The 17,584-nt window shown below is 33.5% G+C and overlaps 1 protein-coding gene across 1 annotated transcript in view; it reads right to left on the reverse strand.

Moving 5' to 3' along the window:
• The window catches only part of LOC111633891, a 30,903-nt gene extending 14,982 nt beyond the window's left edge, over nt 1-15,921 (reverse strand). Inside the window, exons 1-11 of the mRNA XM_023378533.1 lie at nt 15,508-15,921; nt 12,276-12,643; nt 10,699-10,802; nt 10,470-10,624; nt 8,944-9,109; nt 8,721-8,868; nt 8,565-8,659; nt 8,283-8,497; nt 8,025-8,206; nt 7,805-7,944; nt 6,960-6,979 (exon numbers count right to left, since the gene is read on the reverse strand). Coding sequence (XP_023234301.1) covers nt 6,960-6,979; nt 7,805-7,944; nt 8,025-8,206; nt 8,283-8,497; nt 8,565-8,659; nt 8,721-8,868; nt 8,944-9,109; nt 10,470-10,624; nt 10,699-10,802; nt 12,276-12,626 — 1,576 coding nt within the window. The 5' untranslated portion in view covers nt 12,627-12,643; nt 15,508-15,921. The remainder of the gene's footprint in view (nt 1-6,959; nt 6,980-7,804; nt 7,945-8,024; nt 8,207-8,282; nt 8,498-8,564; nt 8,660-8,720; nt 8,869-8,943; nt 9,110-10,469; nt 10,625-10,698; nt 10,803-12,275; nt 12,644-15,507) is intronic.
• Between the last annotated feature and the right edge of the window lie 1,663 nt (nt 15,922-17,584).

A 17,584-nucleotide genomic window follows, 5' to 3' on the forward strand; every position in this document is an offset into this window, starting at 1 on the left:
TATTTCCAGCAAAAATATTATGAATTAGTCTAGCTTCTTCCAACGACGGGGGCTCAGAGTCTAATTTGGCCAGAACAATAACGTAATTTCCTTCGGAGACGTCGTGTTTATAGTCTTTTACCCTAGTCTCCAGGGATCTATAAGAGGAGACAGTGTAGACAAGGTGTCTCTCGAATTTCGAATCGTACAAAGAGTTTCCAATATACCCCTGGAACAAAGAATTAAACTATACTGTTTTAAAGTACATTAAACATTTCTGTGTTTTAAACAATGATAATAATACAATTAGTTTTCTTTTTCAGTTACAATACATACACACAAACACTTGTGTATATTTGAATGGATTCAAGTAAAAACAATGTAAATAGCATTCAAGCCACTTTGAAGTTTTTCATATTTTTATGGATGGCAAATCTGCGTGTAAATCTTGTATGGTTTTGCACGATTATACGCATTTTGTTAAAGTTTTCCACCACATAAATGCTTGTGTTTTTTTTATTACTTCATTGCTACTCATTTCTGATCTAACTTGCTTTCTCCAACGATTGAGAGTTGAGAAATTATTATACATGCACTCTTATACAATTTTACATTAGTTAATAAAGGTAACGAATAACATGCGTAGAAGTCGAACAGACGTCTCCATCGTTTTCACTTTTACACGTGTTCCTCGTTACTTAACTACGTGTGGTAACAAATTTCAAATTTAAATTAGAGGTTCTTAAGACAGATAATTAAAAATAAATAGTATTACAACAGCAATAATAATGTGTAGAAGTAATGAATGCGACGAACTTTTAAAAAATACTTCACTCCTTGATATTCGCTTCGTTGCCACTAACTTACGCTTTACGGAAAGTTTTGTGAATTTTCTAATTATATTTGAACTCGGAATTTAATTTTTAAAACTCTGTTAATATTTAAAGCTGTTTATATATATATAGTTATTTATTTATTAGGGATGTGCTAATACTTCTACGAACGATAAACAACAGCTTACTCAACGAACGATTTACGCGATTAGATAAGTTGAAAAATTCGAAAATGCAGTATAGCGTATTCAGTTTTTTCTTACACGAGTTTTGATTGGCTTTTTTAATAAAAATTGCATAATTTAATAATATCCGAATTAAATTCTATAAGCGTAAGAACCAAAATGCAGTACTGACCATAACGTTATAATAATTCTAGAGTTTGGAATAAGGAATTTTCTTTCCTAAAATCTAATAAAAACTAGGAAATATTTTATCAAAAGTTGTAATAACTGTCTGTGAATTTCTTTGAAGATACGATACTAATTAACGAAATATTTAAAATTTTTATTGAAGTAACATTTAAATTTTATTATATATAAATTCAGATTCGATTCTAATGATATAAATAAGTGAGAAAGTTATTACTTATAATAAATAGAAATAAATATCCTATTCTCCTACGGATTTTCGCAATCCTATCCTTTCCTTTCAGGTAAACCTGCCATTTATACCAGCTTTTACTGTTCCATCATCATGAGTCGAAGAATAAAACTTCTGTTTTTAATTTTTCTCATTCTGATTTTCATTAATCCTTCCTTTACTTTTTTATTAGTTGAACACCGGTATCCGACACGCGGTATTTTATCTGTTAATTGTAATTTATATATTTTCTTCCATGTTCAAATCATAATTAATGTCTTATCTGTAAACATTTTAAACTTAGATACAAAATAACTTGAATTTTAAAATTATTGATGAATTAGCAGTGTTTAATAGATGCGTCAGCATTTTTACGAAACTTTCACTTATTTTATTAATTACTAACAGATGAGCCCGGCGTTAGCGGAAAAAAGATAACAACGGCAAAGATTAAGATTATTAGATTATAAGTTAGAAGTATGTAAACGTATCTGCCGAGTTTTGTAACAATTGGTCGAACGGCCTAGGTTTATAGCGAATATATAGATATAGGCCTACATGTAAAATTTTCTATAACAACTTCCCCCTCCAACAATGGAAATTACTACTTTTCAATAATTCAAAAACAAACCTTTATATAAAGTAGAAAATACAATACAGGTTATCCGACACTAATCCGGCATCATCGGGACCCAACGGGGTGCCGGATAAGTGATTTTTGGTGATATTTTTTTATTAACTCCTTAAGCCTTGTCAATACTAAGAGGACCTTTTTAGAAAACCTTTTATTAACATTGGATCAAGATATATTAACCACAGACGAGAAGCAAAAATATTTAGAAAGAACTGCAATTATTGTCACAGCTAACGTTAATGACTGTGTTTGTAATAAGTTGTTACGATATATTAATATTTATTATATAAAACTGTATAAAATATTTTTTATTTCACAATTACTGCATTGTATGTAACTGCTTCTTATCTATTTGTAATGTGTGTCTCGGATATTTCACAATAGTTATAAAGAATAAGAATTTCATTTATTTTATTATGAAATTATTATTATTATTAGTATTTTTTTTGCAAATTCTTGTTATATGATATAAAATAAAACGTGTGTCATAGATGCAGTTACGTATATTAAAGAATTCATATTCTGGAATACGACAGTATCTATTTGAAAATAAATTAATAACAACAACACTTTAAACGTAAAAGAGCATCGTCTATCCAAGTAAAGCATACCAGACGACGACACTAGAGAAACTTCAAAACGTCTTAACCTTTCTTTTGAGGTTTCGTAAGTCACCCGCAAAGCATTCAAATTGTCCTTTGTGAGTGAAATTTTTTCAAAGGAGCCTTCACGAAGTATAATTTTAGATCTCTTTTGCTAAATTCGATCTATGAGAAGAGTGTGAACTAAGTGACTTTGTTTGCTTTTCAATATACAGTAGTTTATATCAGTGGTTCTCAAAATATTTTTGTTTGGTGGCACACTGAAATCATTAAACAAAATTTCTGACATTCCTATTATTATTTGCTTTTAACAGTTAGTTAAGATATGAAGGATAAGACGCATTTGAAAAAAATAAAAGTTATTTAGTTTATTTTCAAACAACACGAAAACATACAAAACAAAAGTTATTATAAAGGTGTCTGGTGATAAAATGTGAACTTAATGTAAAATATGCGCCTGATGATTTTTGCATATTTCTTTGATATTAGGTCGTGTTTTTGAGAGACATATTTTAATCTCATTTTCGAGGGCCTTTAGTCTTTCTGTCTTCTTTGTTTTAATATTTACAAATTCAAAAAATCCCAGTTCGCACAAATACGATGTGGAAAACTTCAATAAAGTATTAAGTGCTTTGAACCCTATATTGGGGTATTCCTTCGTAATCGTTATCCAAAATGAATTCACACACATTTCTGAATGCTTCGGGTATTTACCAGTGGCCAAGTGGTCTTCGTACCCTGAACACTGAGAGTTTTCCGGGTTTTCTCCACGTCTGTAACGCCTGTAGAGGCCAGTTTTCCTTAAAAAGACCTCCCGGAAGGCATCCCCTAGGCAGAGCGCCTAAGTGTTGCGTTGCCATAACTTGACAAACAAACAAACTGAATGCTTCGATCTGAACGTGCGATCGTTGCGTATATCAATGAATTCTTTGGCTTCTGTAAGATTTAACTCGCTTATTTCTGACGTTGACTCTACAAACGGATTTCGAATTTAGTCGTACAAATTAACGATATGTCAGGGAAATAATGGTTAATTTTTTTCTTCTAACGATGTTTAACGATGTTAAATAACTGTAAATAAGCCTTTGCAAATCTTTATTATTACATTTTCCTTCGGCAACATTAAGAAATATTTTTACATTATATGTGTTTATTTTTATCGTCTACATTTTTATTTTATCTTTAAAAGCTTTAATTTTATATGCAATGTCAAAATATTTTCATTTCTTCCTTGCATGTTGGAGTTCAACTTGTTCGGATGATCAAATATGTCTGTTAAATAAGCTAATTTGGAATACCAAAAATCATTTTGTGATCATTCACAAAATTCTGGTATGTCTTAATTTTGAAAAAAAATTAATATTTCTTCCTTTAAGTTCAAAAACACGATTTAATACTCGACTTTTTGAAAGCAAACTCACTTCGGTATGAAGAAGAAGGTTAATGTAGTAAGATTGCATTTCTTCACATAGTTTTGCAAATATTCGCGATTTTAATGGTCTAGCTTTGATGTACTTGACCATTTTAATGATTTCTTCTAATACATTTTTAGTTCCAGGCCTATTGTCTTTACTACCAATGATTCACAATGAATGAAGCAGTGAGTTGTTGCAATGTTTTCATTTTCTTTTTTAGCGTATGAAACAAACTCTGTTATAGTTCCAACCGTAGAAGAGGCACCATCTGTACATATACTCACGCAAGATTTCCAAGATAGACCATTTATATTAAATATGTGTTCAGCGTATCAAAAACATTTTTCTTGTCCCGTCTTAGTTTTTTCGAATTCCTTGCGGCATAAAAATTCTTTCACAATTTTATCTTCAATAAATCTAGTGAAAACAAGTAATTGTGCTTTACCACCGATATCAGTTTACTCATCCAACTGCAAACTAAATAATTTCGATTAGATTGTTTTATTTATAACTGATGTTTCAATATCAACTGATGGATCACTAATAATATTCATAGTGTCGTTTGACAAAGGAATAGTCTTTATTTCTTCTGCTTCGGCACCAAAAATTGTTCTCACAATTGCTATACAGGCCGGGCGAATCAAAGTTTCGCCGATTGTATGAGGCTTCATTTCTTTCGCGACTGTTTCGGCGAATAAATAACTGGCCTCTTGAACACGATCGGCAATTGTATACTTTTTTTTTTTTTTTTACAAAACTTTTACTTTGTTTTTCTTGTAATCTTATCAAATCTCTGAAATATTCAGGAGTTTTTTTAGAGAAGTGATCATGTTTTGTGGAGAAATGTCGCAATACAGTAGTTTACTGGAAACCATAGCTTCGTTTGATAAAACCAAATACATTTAGGTCTGGGAATTAATTTATCATCATACCACGTGAATTCCATTTTTAGGTCACTCGCTTGACATAAACGAGTTTTTACATTCTTTAATGCGACATTTTTACGAGAACTTATTGTTTCTGTTTCTGGTGTTTCGATAGTGCTTGTTTGTTGCTTAACATTAAAAGTAGTCAAATCTTCATTAATAGAGCCCTCAGTTTCTGATGATTTACTAGTGCTAATTGGTTCGTTAGTTTGCTACATGTAGTCACTTCTCGATCATTGGAATCTCCACTTTTTCTGTTTTAATGAAAAAATTATTAATGCTATCGAACGGCATAATTAACTTTAATATTTTATTATAAGATTTAAGTTTAAGTTGATAATTTTTTCCCCTGCTGTAAAGAAGAAAAATATTTGTACATGATGCTTTTTCGTTATTGTCGGAATATACAGTATAACCATAATAAAAACAACTACTCACTGCATTCAATGCCTTTAGTATTACACTACCATGATTATCCCACATACAATGTATAAAGTACTAAAATATTCAAATATATTCGTCAATATTTTAATAAATTATCAAGATATTTATGCTGTATTACATAATATTATTTTAACATAATACAAAGTTTTATTTTCAAGGAACTAAATTCAAATAGAGGGGTAGGTCTCGAGGTTTACGATAGCCTATATTTTCCGCGTAGTTCTAGAGCAGCGATTCCATTAAATTGCAGGACCGAATCTTATCGCTTACCATTTTAATTTGAATTTCGACTGAAGAGTTTTCGAAATGTAGAAATGTTGCTCCGAAATATTGTAGAGCAATTATTATTAGCAACTTGTTATTATATTAAAATATTAATACATAATTCGAATACTTAAAATTGAGACTGAAAATCTGAATATTTTTTGTCTTCACATTTCGAATATCATTAATACGCTCTTCCTTTTCCTCGGTATAACGTAATTCACGAGTTTAAAGGATATTTTTCCGGATGAGAGATTCGCTTTTGCTAAGTGTTACATTTCTAGTCACTGGATACTTTTCTTGATATCTTGTCTTCCTACGTGGGTATCGAACGCCGTTTATGATTTACCGTGTTTCCCCGAAAATAAGACAGTGTCTTATATTAATTTTTGCTCTAAAAATGCACTAGGTCTTATTTTCAGGGGATGTCTTATATTTCCATAAAGACGAATTCACATTTATTGTTGAACAATACGCTAAACAGGTTCGAGAGAACACCTTGCGACACATTCAACTTAACCTTTTTATAGTGTCCATATCGAGCCAATTAGTGCTTACTGAACCGTAGCACTATGCAAATGTGATGTGGCGTGATTCCCAGCCGACCAATTAGCGATCACCAGCGATAACATTATGCAAATCTGTGATTCCCAAGCCATAGTCTTATGCAAATCATGCCGTGTGGCGTAATTGTCTGCTGACCAATCAGTGGCTGTACTTTCAACCATCTGTCGATGACCGTTACGACTAAAAAAAAACTTCGCTAGGTCTTACTTTCAGGGGGAGGTCTTATATTTCGCAATTCAGCAAAATCTGTGCTAGGTCTTATTTTCTGCGGATGTCTTATTTTCGGGGAAACACGGTAGGACTGAAGCTTTAATAATAACGAGTATCGATGGGTTAATATCTCCCGAACCAATGGTTCGATTTTCCCGAAAATTTCTAGACAAGCTTGTCCCTAATACACAAACTTCTCCGCAAAATTTCAGAATTTTTTTATTACAGACAAAGAAGTTATTAAGCTTAAAATTAGGTGAAAAAATCGTGCTACACCGACTCTTCCCATAATTAAAGGCGTTTGCACTACGTAGTGAAAGTTGCACGACGCCGTCAAAAGTTGGCCAAGTAGTCGCCATTTCGTCGCTGACGTTCCAGGGGTTTTTCTTATATTTAGTACTGTTTATTGTATTTTTTTAATGTTTGAGAAGATGGTGTTTAAATGTGGTGAGGTGCCGAGGAAATTATAAAAATGACACGTGAGATATTTCGATTGATCTTACTTGTTAAACCGAATTTATATCTGTAGAAAATTTTAAATGTCGATTCTGCAAAAATAAAAGCGAAGAATTGTTTCGGTTTGTACGATTTTTTAAAGTTATTTTTACAAGTAGAATGCATATCATTGGTGAGATGGCGGATTCATCTTAGAAGGAGCCCCAAGAAGTTTAAATTTTTATGGCCCTCGCAACTAAAAGGAAGTGGAAGAAAGGCAGAAATTGAAAAAGGAAAGGAGGAACGAAACTCGTTTATCATCAATATACAGTTTATTACTTAGTTTATCGTGTAAATTACAACTTCTTCTCGGCCGCAAACTCCTCAAGCACATTATCAAAAGACAATTTCTGCAGTTTACCATTCTGAATGAACATAAGGCTTACGTCTGAGAGTTTCTTTTGCTAATAATTGTTGAAGTGAAAGGTCTTCGGGCACCTTTCACTTCAACAATTTGTTATTGGTAAGGTTAAAAATAGTCACACGATGCTTTCCAAAAAAATTTGGTCTACGTTGTCTTCATAACTCAGCGAGAAAAGTTGATGTGGCATGCATTAATGTGCACCTTTCGGTTTTTCCGAATAATCGGGAATAAATTCGTAAGAAATTCTCGTGAAAAAATAGGAAAAATATTTTCCGTTTAATTATTATTGCATATACAGAAATGAAATTCTTCCTTTTCTCTTGTAGAAAGAAGTAAATCCCCGCGTTTTCCAACCAAGAAGTTATTTACATACTGTACTTATTTCGATTGGAGTGTGCGAAGACATTTTTCTAAAAGAAAGAGAGAAATTAAACGCATTTTCACTGGAAATTTACGACTTTAACAAATTAACAACAGGAAAATACGAACCTGGAAGTTAATTCGGCTTCTTCTAAAGTATCCGGCACCGGTTTATTATTTGTTTCTGGCAAAAGGGCGACCAACGCTCCCGCAATTATAGAAATGATCCCGTAGATAATTAATGGAAGATTGGTGTAAGTTGCTCGACCCTGGAATATTTTGCCTTGTTTTAATTAATTATTGTAAAGAAAGATTTACATTTTCTACTGATAAAAATGTGAAATTTTACCAGTTCCTTGCCGTAAGGTGCCACAATCGAACCAATTCTGGCGAAGGTGGAGCTGGAACCCACGCCCACGTTTCTAACTACCGTGGGAAAGAGTTCGGCTGAGAACACGTAGATTATACCAAAAGATGCCGTTATACAAAACTTTCCCACCATGGCTAGTGTTATTTTCACCCATAGAAGGTCTTTAAAATGGAAAAATAGATTTAATTTATGCATATTTTAAGAAATAAAACAAATTTTAGTGATTCCAACACTCACGTTCTGGTATGGGTATGGTTAGAATGCAAGCTAAACCTCCAATTATCATAGTACCCATTAGAGGAATCTTCCTACCGATATGCTTAATAACGAAGATAGATACGGCGTAAGCGGGATATTCTACCGCCCCCGCTATAAAGAAGTTAATAAATATATTTCCTCCCAACTCGCTGGTATTCAGAGACAGAGCGTAATAAACGAATGCGTTTACACACCTGTCAAAGTGAAAGAATTTATGTAAAATATGAGAATGGGCACCACGTAAGAAAGCGATGAGCTTACCAATTGAAGTAAACGTTCAACGTCTTCTTTCTCATGTTGGGGTACTTCAGTAAGTCTAGTATCGTGTAATGCCTCACTGTGTTTATTTCTTGCTCCTATTTAGTCATTAACATCATGAACGTGTCAAATATTCTGTAAATAATTTAATATACTTACCTTTTCTGCCACTTTGTAGAAGGTTTTGATATCCGCTCCCAGGTTAGAAGCATCTTTTCCGTTCTTGGATGCTGCCTTTTTCAAGACGGCTTCGCATTCTTCTAACCTTCCTTGAGACAGAAGCCAACGAGGCGATTCCGGTACCCACCTGTATTTAAAATTAAAAACACAATGAAATATTTCCATTTTAACAGTGAAATCGGAGAATTTCGACTTGTATTACCAAAACGCTGCGAGAAAAACAACGGGAATGCTGACGGCCAGTTGCAAATAATGCCAATCTTTGATCAGCCAAGCCAAACAGGGCAGCAAAATATATCCGGTGGCCCAACCAAATTCGATAGCGATCCCGAAAAACGACCTATATTCGGGCCCCACTATCTCCACCACTAGAAATAAACGTAAACCTAATTACAATTTTCCACGATTTAAATTTGTGAAGTAATTTCTTCGTAAAAAAAATTGATGAAAACGAGAAAGCAACTCCAAAGGTGTTATATTATTATCATTTTGATTATGTATTTTCATTTATTTTGGGCTTCTCTAATTATTCGAAGTTAAAGCTTATCTGTAAAATTAAACTTCTCACACATACAGCAAAATCTGATTAAAACGATAACTTGCCTAAACGGAAAATGTTCTTCGGCACGGAGCGATTTCCTACGTTAAAATAAAAAACCTGTTCAAAACGGAAAAAATATTCGATACCCTGTGATTCCGGTTTACACAGGTTTTACTTAATTTTGTTTTCAAAAACATATCTACAAAAAATAGATAAACTAATTTGTCAAATTTTTAACTCGCAAATTGGGAAAGCCTACTTTATTATAACGGACTTTCGACTGTAACGGACACCCCTTCGCCCCATTTAGTCAGTTAAATCGAGGTTTTACCGTATCTTGATTAATATTTGGTGTACTTTCAATTATATTGTAAAGGAAATGATTATAAAAAATTGTACATTTTAGTGAAGTAATAATTTGTTAGGCATTCTGAAATATTAATCATTTATCGGTTAGACGAATACAACATTTAATAGTTAAACTCAAGTGGAATTTTCAAATTTAACTTTCGTGAGAGGGACGTTACTTATACATAAATATGTAAAATTTGGCTTTTCTTTCTTACTGTGTATTTTCTGAAGTATTCTGTATAGATTTTCAATTGAGTGACATGTATACAAAAAGTATGACGTACTGTACATACAAATCAAACATGACATTTCTAAATAATTTTCGTACATTTTAATATATGTTAGAATCGTACTGTTTGATTAAAAGAATACATAGAGAGCGTACGGTATGCAGAATATTACATAAATACATACGGCATATTGTTAATCATGTAAAGAGAAAATCAGAAGTAAAATCGGAAGGAGGGCGGAACTATTAGATGCACCTGAATCAAAAATTGCTTTTCTTACTTCAATTGTTACAATTAAAGGCAAGAAAACGGATCGTAAACCTTTCTAAAATGATTCCCAAAAATACTGAAATCCAAACCCAATATCGAAGGTGCAGTTGCATATTCTAACTGTGTATTCAATCATTTGAAGCGACAGAATATATCGTTAAAATATTTATAACATCTTATAAAGAGAATAATCATTTTTTTAAAATTAATACTTGAATGTTTGTTCCCCAATGAATACTTGATGAATGCTCGAAGAATTAGAGTTCCCCAATAAAGTATTCATTGGGGACCAAACGTTACTCTTCGAATACGAGAAAAAGGAATGGAAATACTCACGTACGACGAAAGCCGAGGTAAACAGACCCGAAGCACCCATGGCCACTAAGAATCTGGTGGCGGCATACATGGGAAAATTGACAGAAAATGCGCCCACTAATCCCGATACGAAAGTTATAACCACGCACAAAAGCATGACCGGTCGTCTGCCGATCCTGAAAATATTTTTACTCTGTGAATATGAATACTCGCGCCATGGATACTTTACTCGTACCACTGAAGTACTTACCTGTCGGACAGTTGACCAAAAATTAGAACTGCCAACATGTAGCCGGCCATGTAGATGGATTGGCTGAATGACGAATACCACGCTCTATCGCACACCAGATCCCACTACAGAGGAAACAATATCATCAGTTTTCTGTAATAATTTAATTTTTACATCTTTCCTTAGATCTTCGGTAGTAAAATTTGTCATCCAGATGGCTACAAAAGATAGAAATACGTCGTTTTCACCAGTCGGACATATTTTAAAAAATAACAATGCAAATACCAGAAAATTTGGCTAATTTTCTGACAAAATGCCAAAGAATTCCACTGTCGACCGTAGAAGAAATGGACAAAATATCAAATAATGAGAAAAATTCAGGGGGCATGTATGTGTTGGTATCTATTTCGTTTAATATCTCGGGATGGGATAATGATTAAAACATTAAATTTGGCACGATATCTTGTGTATTAACCGGCATCGGTGCTCATAAATTTTGGTGGTTAAAGGTCGAGGGGTCACTTGTGATATCTGGAGTGATTTCGGACTTAATGAAACTTTTACTCGTTATATTGTGTTTACAACTTTTTAAAATAAAAGTTGTCTCTACCCTCAAAATTAAGTTTTTTTATCACTTTATAATAATAATAATATAAGTTTTTTAATAAAATCTCGTAACAGATGGCTCCACATATAAATTTAACTTTGTTTATCGGGGAAGTTACGCAATTTTGTTGCTTCATATTTTTAAAATACTGTAATATATTTGAGAGGAAAAAACCTTTCCAATCATCTAATTATTAAAATTGACCCAGGATCGAGTAGAGAAAAAAATTCTACGAAGAAAAATATCCTTTGCATATTATTTAGAATGGTTAATATATTTTTCTTATAATTTTTAAACGATAAATTAGAATTAGTCTCTAGAATTTAAATCTGGAATTAATTGCTAGAAATCGCTTATCATTAATAACTGCAAATTTATACACATTTTAAACGTATCCTATTTTGAAATTTTTTTATTTTCATTCAAATTCGTGACACTTAGCACACGAATAACGTGTTTTAAATTTCTGAATCTTTGTATAAATGATTTACGATGACGATAAACAACCTGTAACAACTCGGAAACATTTATATTTGATATTAATATTTAAAAATGTATTATTTTGTAAGAAAAATTATAAAACAGAAACAATTATTAACAAAATAAGTTTTATACTTTTAAAATACAATAAACCTGTCTAAAACGGAACGCGACGGTATCGGATCACAGCTGCTTTCCAGACAATGATCGCTATTTTAACAAGGAAAACAAATGGCACACTGTGTCTCTCGTTACTACGAAGCTCTGTTCGAACCTGTACGCTAAACATTTGTTACGATTTAGAATTTAGCTGCTGCTAAGCCGTAAATTTGCGCTTTACTAACGTTAGTTTGGCGTTAGACTGGTTTATGGTCTATTCATGTATAGCCGAGTACGTGTGTACTCGGCTTTACTTTTGATTTGTTATTGTTCTATACAATTTTTACTTGCGAATTTTAATACATTTCTTGCAACTTTCAACTTGTTTTTATCGTTTTGTAAATATACGTACCTCACTAACGATGGTGGAAGTAAAAACGGATGTGTTGTATTCCCATTTATGGCATGCTGCGGTTTCGTTTCTGAAACGGTTGACGTACACGTTACACGAACTCGGCGTGTAAATTCCATTAACTTTTTCTTTGGGAATACTAAAATTTTTCCATTCTTCCACGGTTACGTTGGTGTCGGGTGGTCTGGCGCACCAATGGTCCATGTCGGCGGCAAAGAAACTAACGCCCAAACCTTGCCACGAGCCCGGAAAGCTGGCGAACAGAAACATGATGAATATGTCCCTTTGCCAGGGCCCGTAACCTCCCACCAAATCGATCAGATCGGCCGGTCTCTGTTTATTTTTGTCCATGGCTTCAGCTTGGATTTCTGTGGAAATGCAAAGAAGAAAAAACTGAATAAGTAACTGTAATCTGATAATTAACTTATTGTTGTTTTACCTGTTCTTAGGCCGAATGAGTTTTTGATGTTTTATTTTTGAAATAAAAACTCAAACACTTACTTATTGTCACGTCGTCACAATGCCTGGCTACAAGTTTTAAACATATTTTAAGTGTAAAATATCACGTGGCTTCCAGTAGAGATCGGAAGTTCGTATGTACTTAATAGAGACCCCATATCTGGCCTCGATCTCGAGATTTTAACTTGTATTGTTTTTGAAGTTCATTGTGGATAAGCTATTGTGCAATATTTTTTTCCGATGCGAGATTATTTTCCACGAAAGAACGTCTATTGTACCACGCTAACCCTGTTAAACTTTAGTACAATGATTCTCTTCTCAGTTATTTTGGCAAGAATCGGGACGATGACGTGTTGTTGACCCGAGAACAGGCAAAGGTTTCGCTAGCGAAAACTTATATTAAATCGAACGAATGTTTCGTATTAGATATTAATTTCTTTCCTATAACTTTTACGCATCACGTATTCCTCCCCTCTCTTCATCGTTCTACGCGACTTTAAAAATTAGCACCGAACTATTTACGTCAGAATGCACAATTGCAAATTAGTATTATACGTCAAATGCGACTTACGGAGTTAAAATAGAATGGAAACGAAACGACGAATACACTATTCACTGCAGATTCGTTGCGTGATTCCTTCCTTCGCGTGTGACTCTACGAAACTGAGGAAGAGAAAATGGAGTTGCGCCGCGCATACTATAGTTTGACGTTGCTAATGGCTAAAAAACGTCTTCCTCTTTCATTCATGCTGGAAAAAAATAACGCGCAAGGTCGCAGTTATTTTTAGAAATTGCGTATCTTACTACATCTCCCCAGCCAATCTCACTTAGAATTAGTGTAAAAGAATAGTAATGTCAATTAGCCTAGAAGGGTGGCAACACTTCGTAATAATAATTACAATTGTCAGGCTAAGAACTACGATATATTAATATAATACTTCTATAAACTTTGCTCACTTTCACGCATTCGTTCAGCCGTAATAAGTTCGTGTTCGGGTATAAAATGCGATCAAATAATAGAATATTTTCCAAAAAAATAAATAAATTCATGAGTTTTGTGTGAACTTTCTGTTATATAACAGCCGGGAAAGTATGGCCATCGGTCAGAAAATTACTCCCCCAAGTTTTTTTGCGTTTTTGGACTCGGGGATCTCGAAACCTCCAAAAATGCAAAAAACTTGGTGTTTCTGTGTGCATAGATGTTTGTGTGGGGGCACAGTTTTGTTCGTTCACTTCCGTGTCATTTGTCGACATTTTCTGAAATTTTGAGGGAAGTTTGCGTATTGGGGACATCGATTCTATTAAATTTTAGTGGTTAAAGGTCGAAGGAGTGGGACATAAAGAGGTCACGTGCCGTATCTGGAGTGGGATGGGACTTCACGAAGATTTTGCTGGGTATTAGCATTTACAAATTGTCATAAAATTCCTTTCTATCCTCAAAATTAGGCATTTTGCCATTTTATAATAATAAAATCTGGTAACAGATGGCACCACACGCAATTTCAACTTTGTTTACCGGGAAAGTTTAGCAACTCTCTGCTGGATTTAAAATAAAGAATCAAATTTTGTCCCAAAAATCGCTGGCCGCTTTTGTTCGTGGCTGCTACTTGTTTATTTGGGCCAATTTGCTGCTTCCAAGCGCTATTATTTATTACATTAAAAATTACAGAACCTACTTTAAACTTATATTTTAAGATTTACGTGCTAAAAGCATTCCAATTTTGCTTCGAGCTGATTCAAAACGACGATTCTTTTCGTGAATTGCATTTATGCTGATAGGAAACTGAAATATTTATAACGAATATCTACTTCTATACTTCTATTGTAGATAGGAATGAGGGGAATTTGGAGTTTTTCCAAGAAAATTCAGCGCTGACGTTATAAGAAAATTTCGAATTTACCAACGTCGCTTGTTTATATTTTATTGTCGACACACGGGAAGTTTGTGAAAGTATTTTTTACTACGTCGTGCCACTAAAATTGGCAATTATCGAATGTGGAACAAACAACACAAAAGTAGTTCGGATCGAAAATACTTCGCTTATTGTGCGTAGAAGTCGAAAATAGTTTGTGCAATTTTTCACTTTGCACTTCGATTCCAGTAGACGTGAAATAATCTAAGTACCGAAAATCACTTAAATTTGCATCATTTTAAGTACAAAAATTAATGAAATCCATTACTTCGAGTTTATTGTTCGATTAAGTAAAACAATTGCTTCGCGCGAAATCGGTGAATTATTTTGTTTTTAAATATCAAAATTAGAGAATGTGTAACATAGAAGCTCTAGTTTTTTTAAAACACTAAAGTTAATTAAATATACAGCAGGAAAACATCTATTTACGTCGCCATTTTTAAATTTTAAAGCTATTTTAAACAGCCACTGACCTCATAATAGGTCGAATTTCATTGTAGTTAGACGGGAAACAAAATAACCGAATAATATGAAAATAATATGTACAAAAATGAATAAATTATTTGAGTCGACTAAATTTTATAAAATTCAGGCAGGCGGACAGTTTTGTTTGTCAGCCTGCGACGTCACTTGGATATGTTTTGTTAAATAAAAGTTCAATTAGTGCCACTTTTCGGTTCGAAAAGGATCTTTCAAACGTTTTCACCAAGATTTTAAACATTAATTTATAGAGCTGTGTATTTGATAAACAGTAATTAGCGAAATGTGGGCGGTTTTTAAGGAATAACGAAGCACAACTTACGTGAAAGAGGTTAGGAAACTGCCATTAAACAAGAGAAAAAAGTTGAATGGTGACTTACGTTTGCGTGCTTTGGAAACGGGTTAACAGAGAAAACATATCCCAGTATCCTTGGTTTATTTGTGTGACGTTTATGATCACGTGTTTAGCCGGTTTGTCAGCAAATAGCCTACCATTAATTTGAATCTGACCTTTACGAAGTGGACTTCCCCAGCTGTTAATACAGCCGCTCTATCAGACAATGCCAGAAATAATTTAAATTTCGAAGTCGTATTAATAAGTAATTTAACCAGTTTTGGTAATTGATAAATAAATGTGAAAGAAACCATCCACAAAATGGGAATATCAGAAATTTGATGGATGTTTATGGTTTGTGAAATAAGAAAATTCTAAAATATGTAATGAAATTATGTTGGGCCTTCATTAAATACTAAACTAGAGTTTCTCAAAGTCTCTTCTATTTTAGCATAAAAATGTGACTTTACACTGTTGGTAAACTTTTTAGTAAATAAAAAAATAAAATGAAAAAATTGTTGTGTTTGTTTTTAATTTAATCAATCCCGGACGGATCTACGTAATATTATAAAGAAAAACTGATTTACTGTTCAAGGAATTCGTAACACGGATGGCAAAGAGTTAGACATTTCGTTGTTTCCTGCAATAGATAATATGCTAAATTCCCATTTTGCGAGAGTCCGTTTCGTGGAATCAACATTGCAGAAAATACCGAAATGTCATTTCCTACAGCAGACAATCTGCTAACATAAATTTACTTTCTCGACTCCTTCTACAGCGTTCAACACACCAGCAAAAGTCGAGAAGGCTATCAGTACGTCACGAACAATAAAATGCCAAGAGCTAATTCCGAATAATACGAATCCACCGGTAGCCTAACGAATAAAACACCGAATCCTGGGTTCGCGCCCGGCCACGTGGAGTTTTCCTGGTTTTCTTCCCGTTTATAATTCTTATTAAAAGTCCTCCCGGGTGGCATCCCCTCGTTAGATCGCCCGCGTATCACCTTGCCGTATACGGACAAACCAAACTGAACAATACGAATCCTGATGTCCATCTTGAATCTTATCCTCTTCAATTCATTTTTTTTTTCATATTCTTTATCTTTTAACTTATCGGAGCCATTCTACAACCCGTAACCTATGTTCGGTTGTGTCATTTTCAATTTTTTTACGTATCCATCGTTGCCGCTATCTTTCTGCCGTCATTCATTTCCTCTTTCAACCGAAACTTTTAATGAAGACCATCGATCAAACAGCTTACGTAACCAGAAATTCAAATGTTACTGTAGTAAATATTAATGAATAAGCTAAACTTAAGCACGTTACATGGAAATTATTTTGATCTCCTCTTTACAACTAATTACCATTACGCAGCGGTTTCACCAGACAATAAGAATTATGTAATTATTACCAATAATTTCATAACTTTTTATACATTTTTTCCCCGAAGTGTGAAAAAAGACGTTAGAAATTAAGAAGACACGTTTGTGATACTTCTACGCATTAAATTTGTAATGTTTTACCAATTGCTCGCGTTGTATTTTTTTTACGAGTGATGTAAATTCTCTTACGGCAGTAGGAAGCGCCATATTTAACCTATACGCGATATATTTGTTGCCCGTTTCGTGGCGATATTACGTAGTTAAAAGTCTTATTTCCAGAAAAGGAACCTGAATTTTTAACACTCAAACTATGGAAAAATCACAAATTTTCCAACAAGTGGAAAAATGTCACGTAAAGCTAATCGGAACCAGTTTCGTCCACGACACGTGATCAGTATTCCACCAACCGCACAAGTCTATCATGCCTCCGACTTTTCGTTAGATCTAGCGATTTTTGTTTCAAATCGGAAAAAAAAACTCGAATAAGCTACTGTCGAGCTACATGAATTTGCCAAAATGTATTTTGTTTTGTATGTTATAAAATAAAATATGAGGTAAATAATAATAAATAAATAATAAATACAATCATCGCTAGAACACATGCGCTGCATCAATCCAATCCAATTAGAATTGGATTGATTAGTATAAGGCAACGCAACACTTGGACGATCTGCCAAGGGAAGACCACCTCCCAAGTGAATTTGTGAGAAATTAGCCTCTAAGTGTTAGACACGTGAAG

Source organism: Centruroides sculpturatus, unplaced genomic scaffold (genome assembly GCF_000671375.1).
Source record: "Centruroides sculpturatus isolate CEXI.00-Female unplaced genomic scaffold, Cexi_2.0 scaffold747, whole genome shotgun sequence".
In the NCBI taxonomy this organism is placed as follows: domain Eukaryota; kingdom Metazoa; phylum Arthropoda; class Arachnida; order Scorpiones; family Buthidae; genus Centruroides; species Centruroides sculpturatus.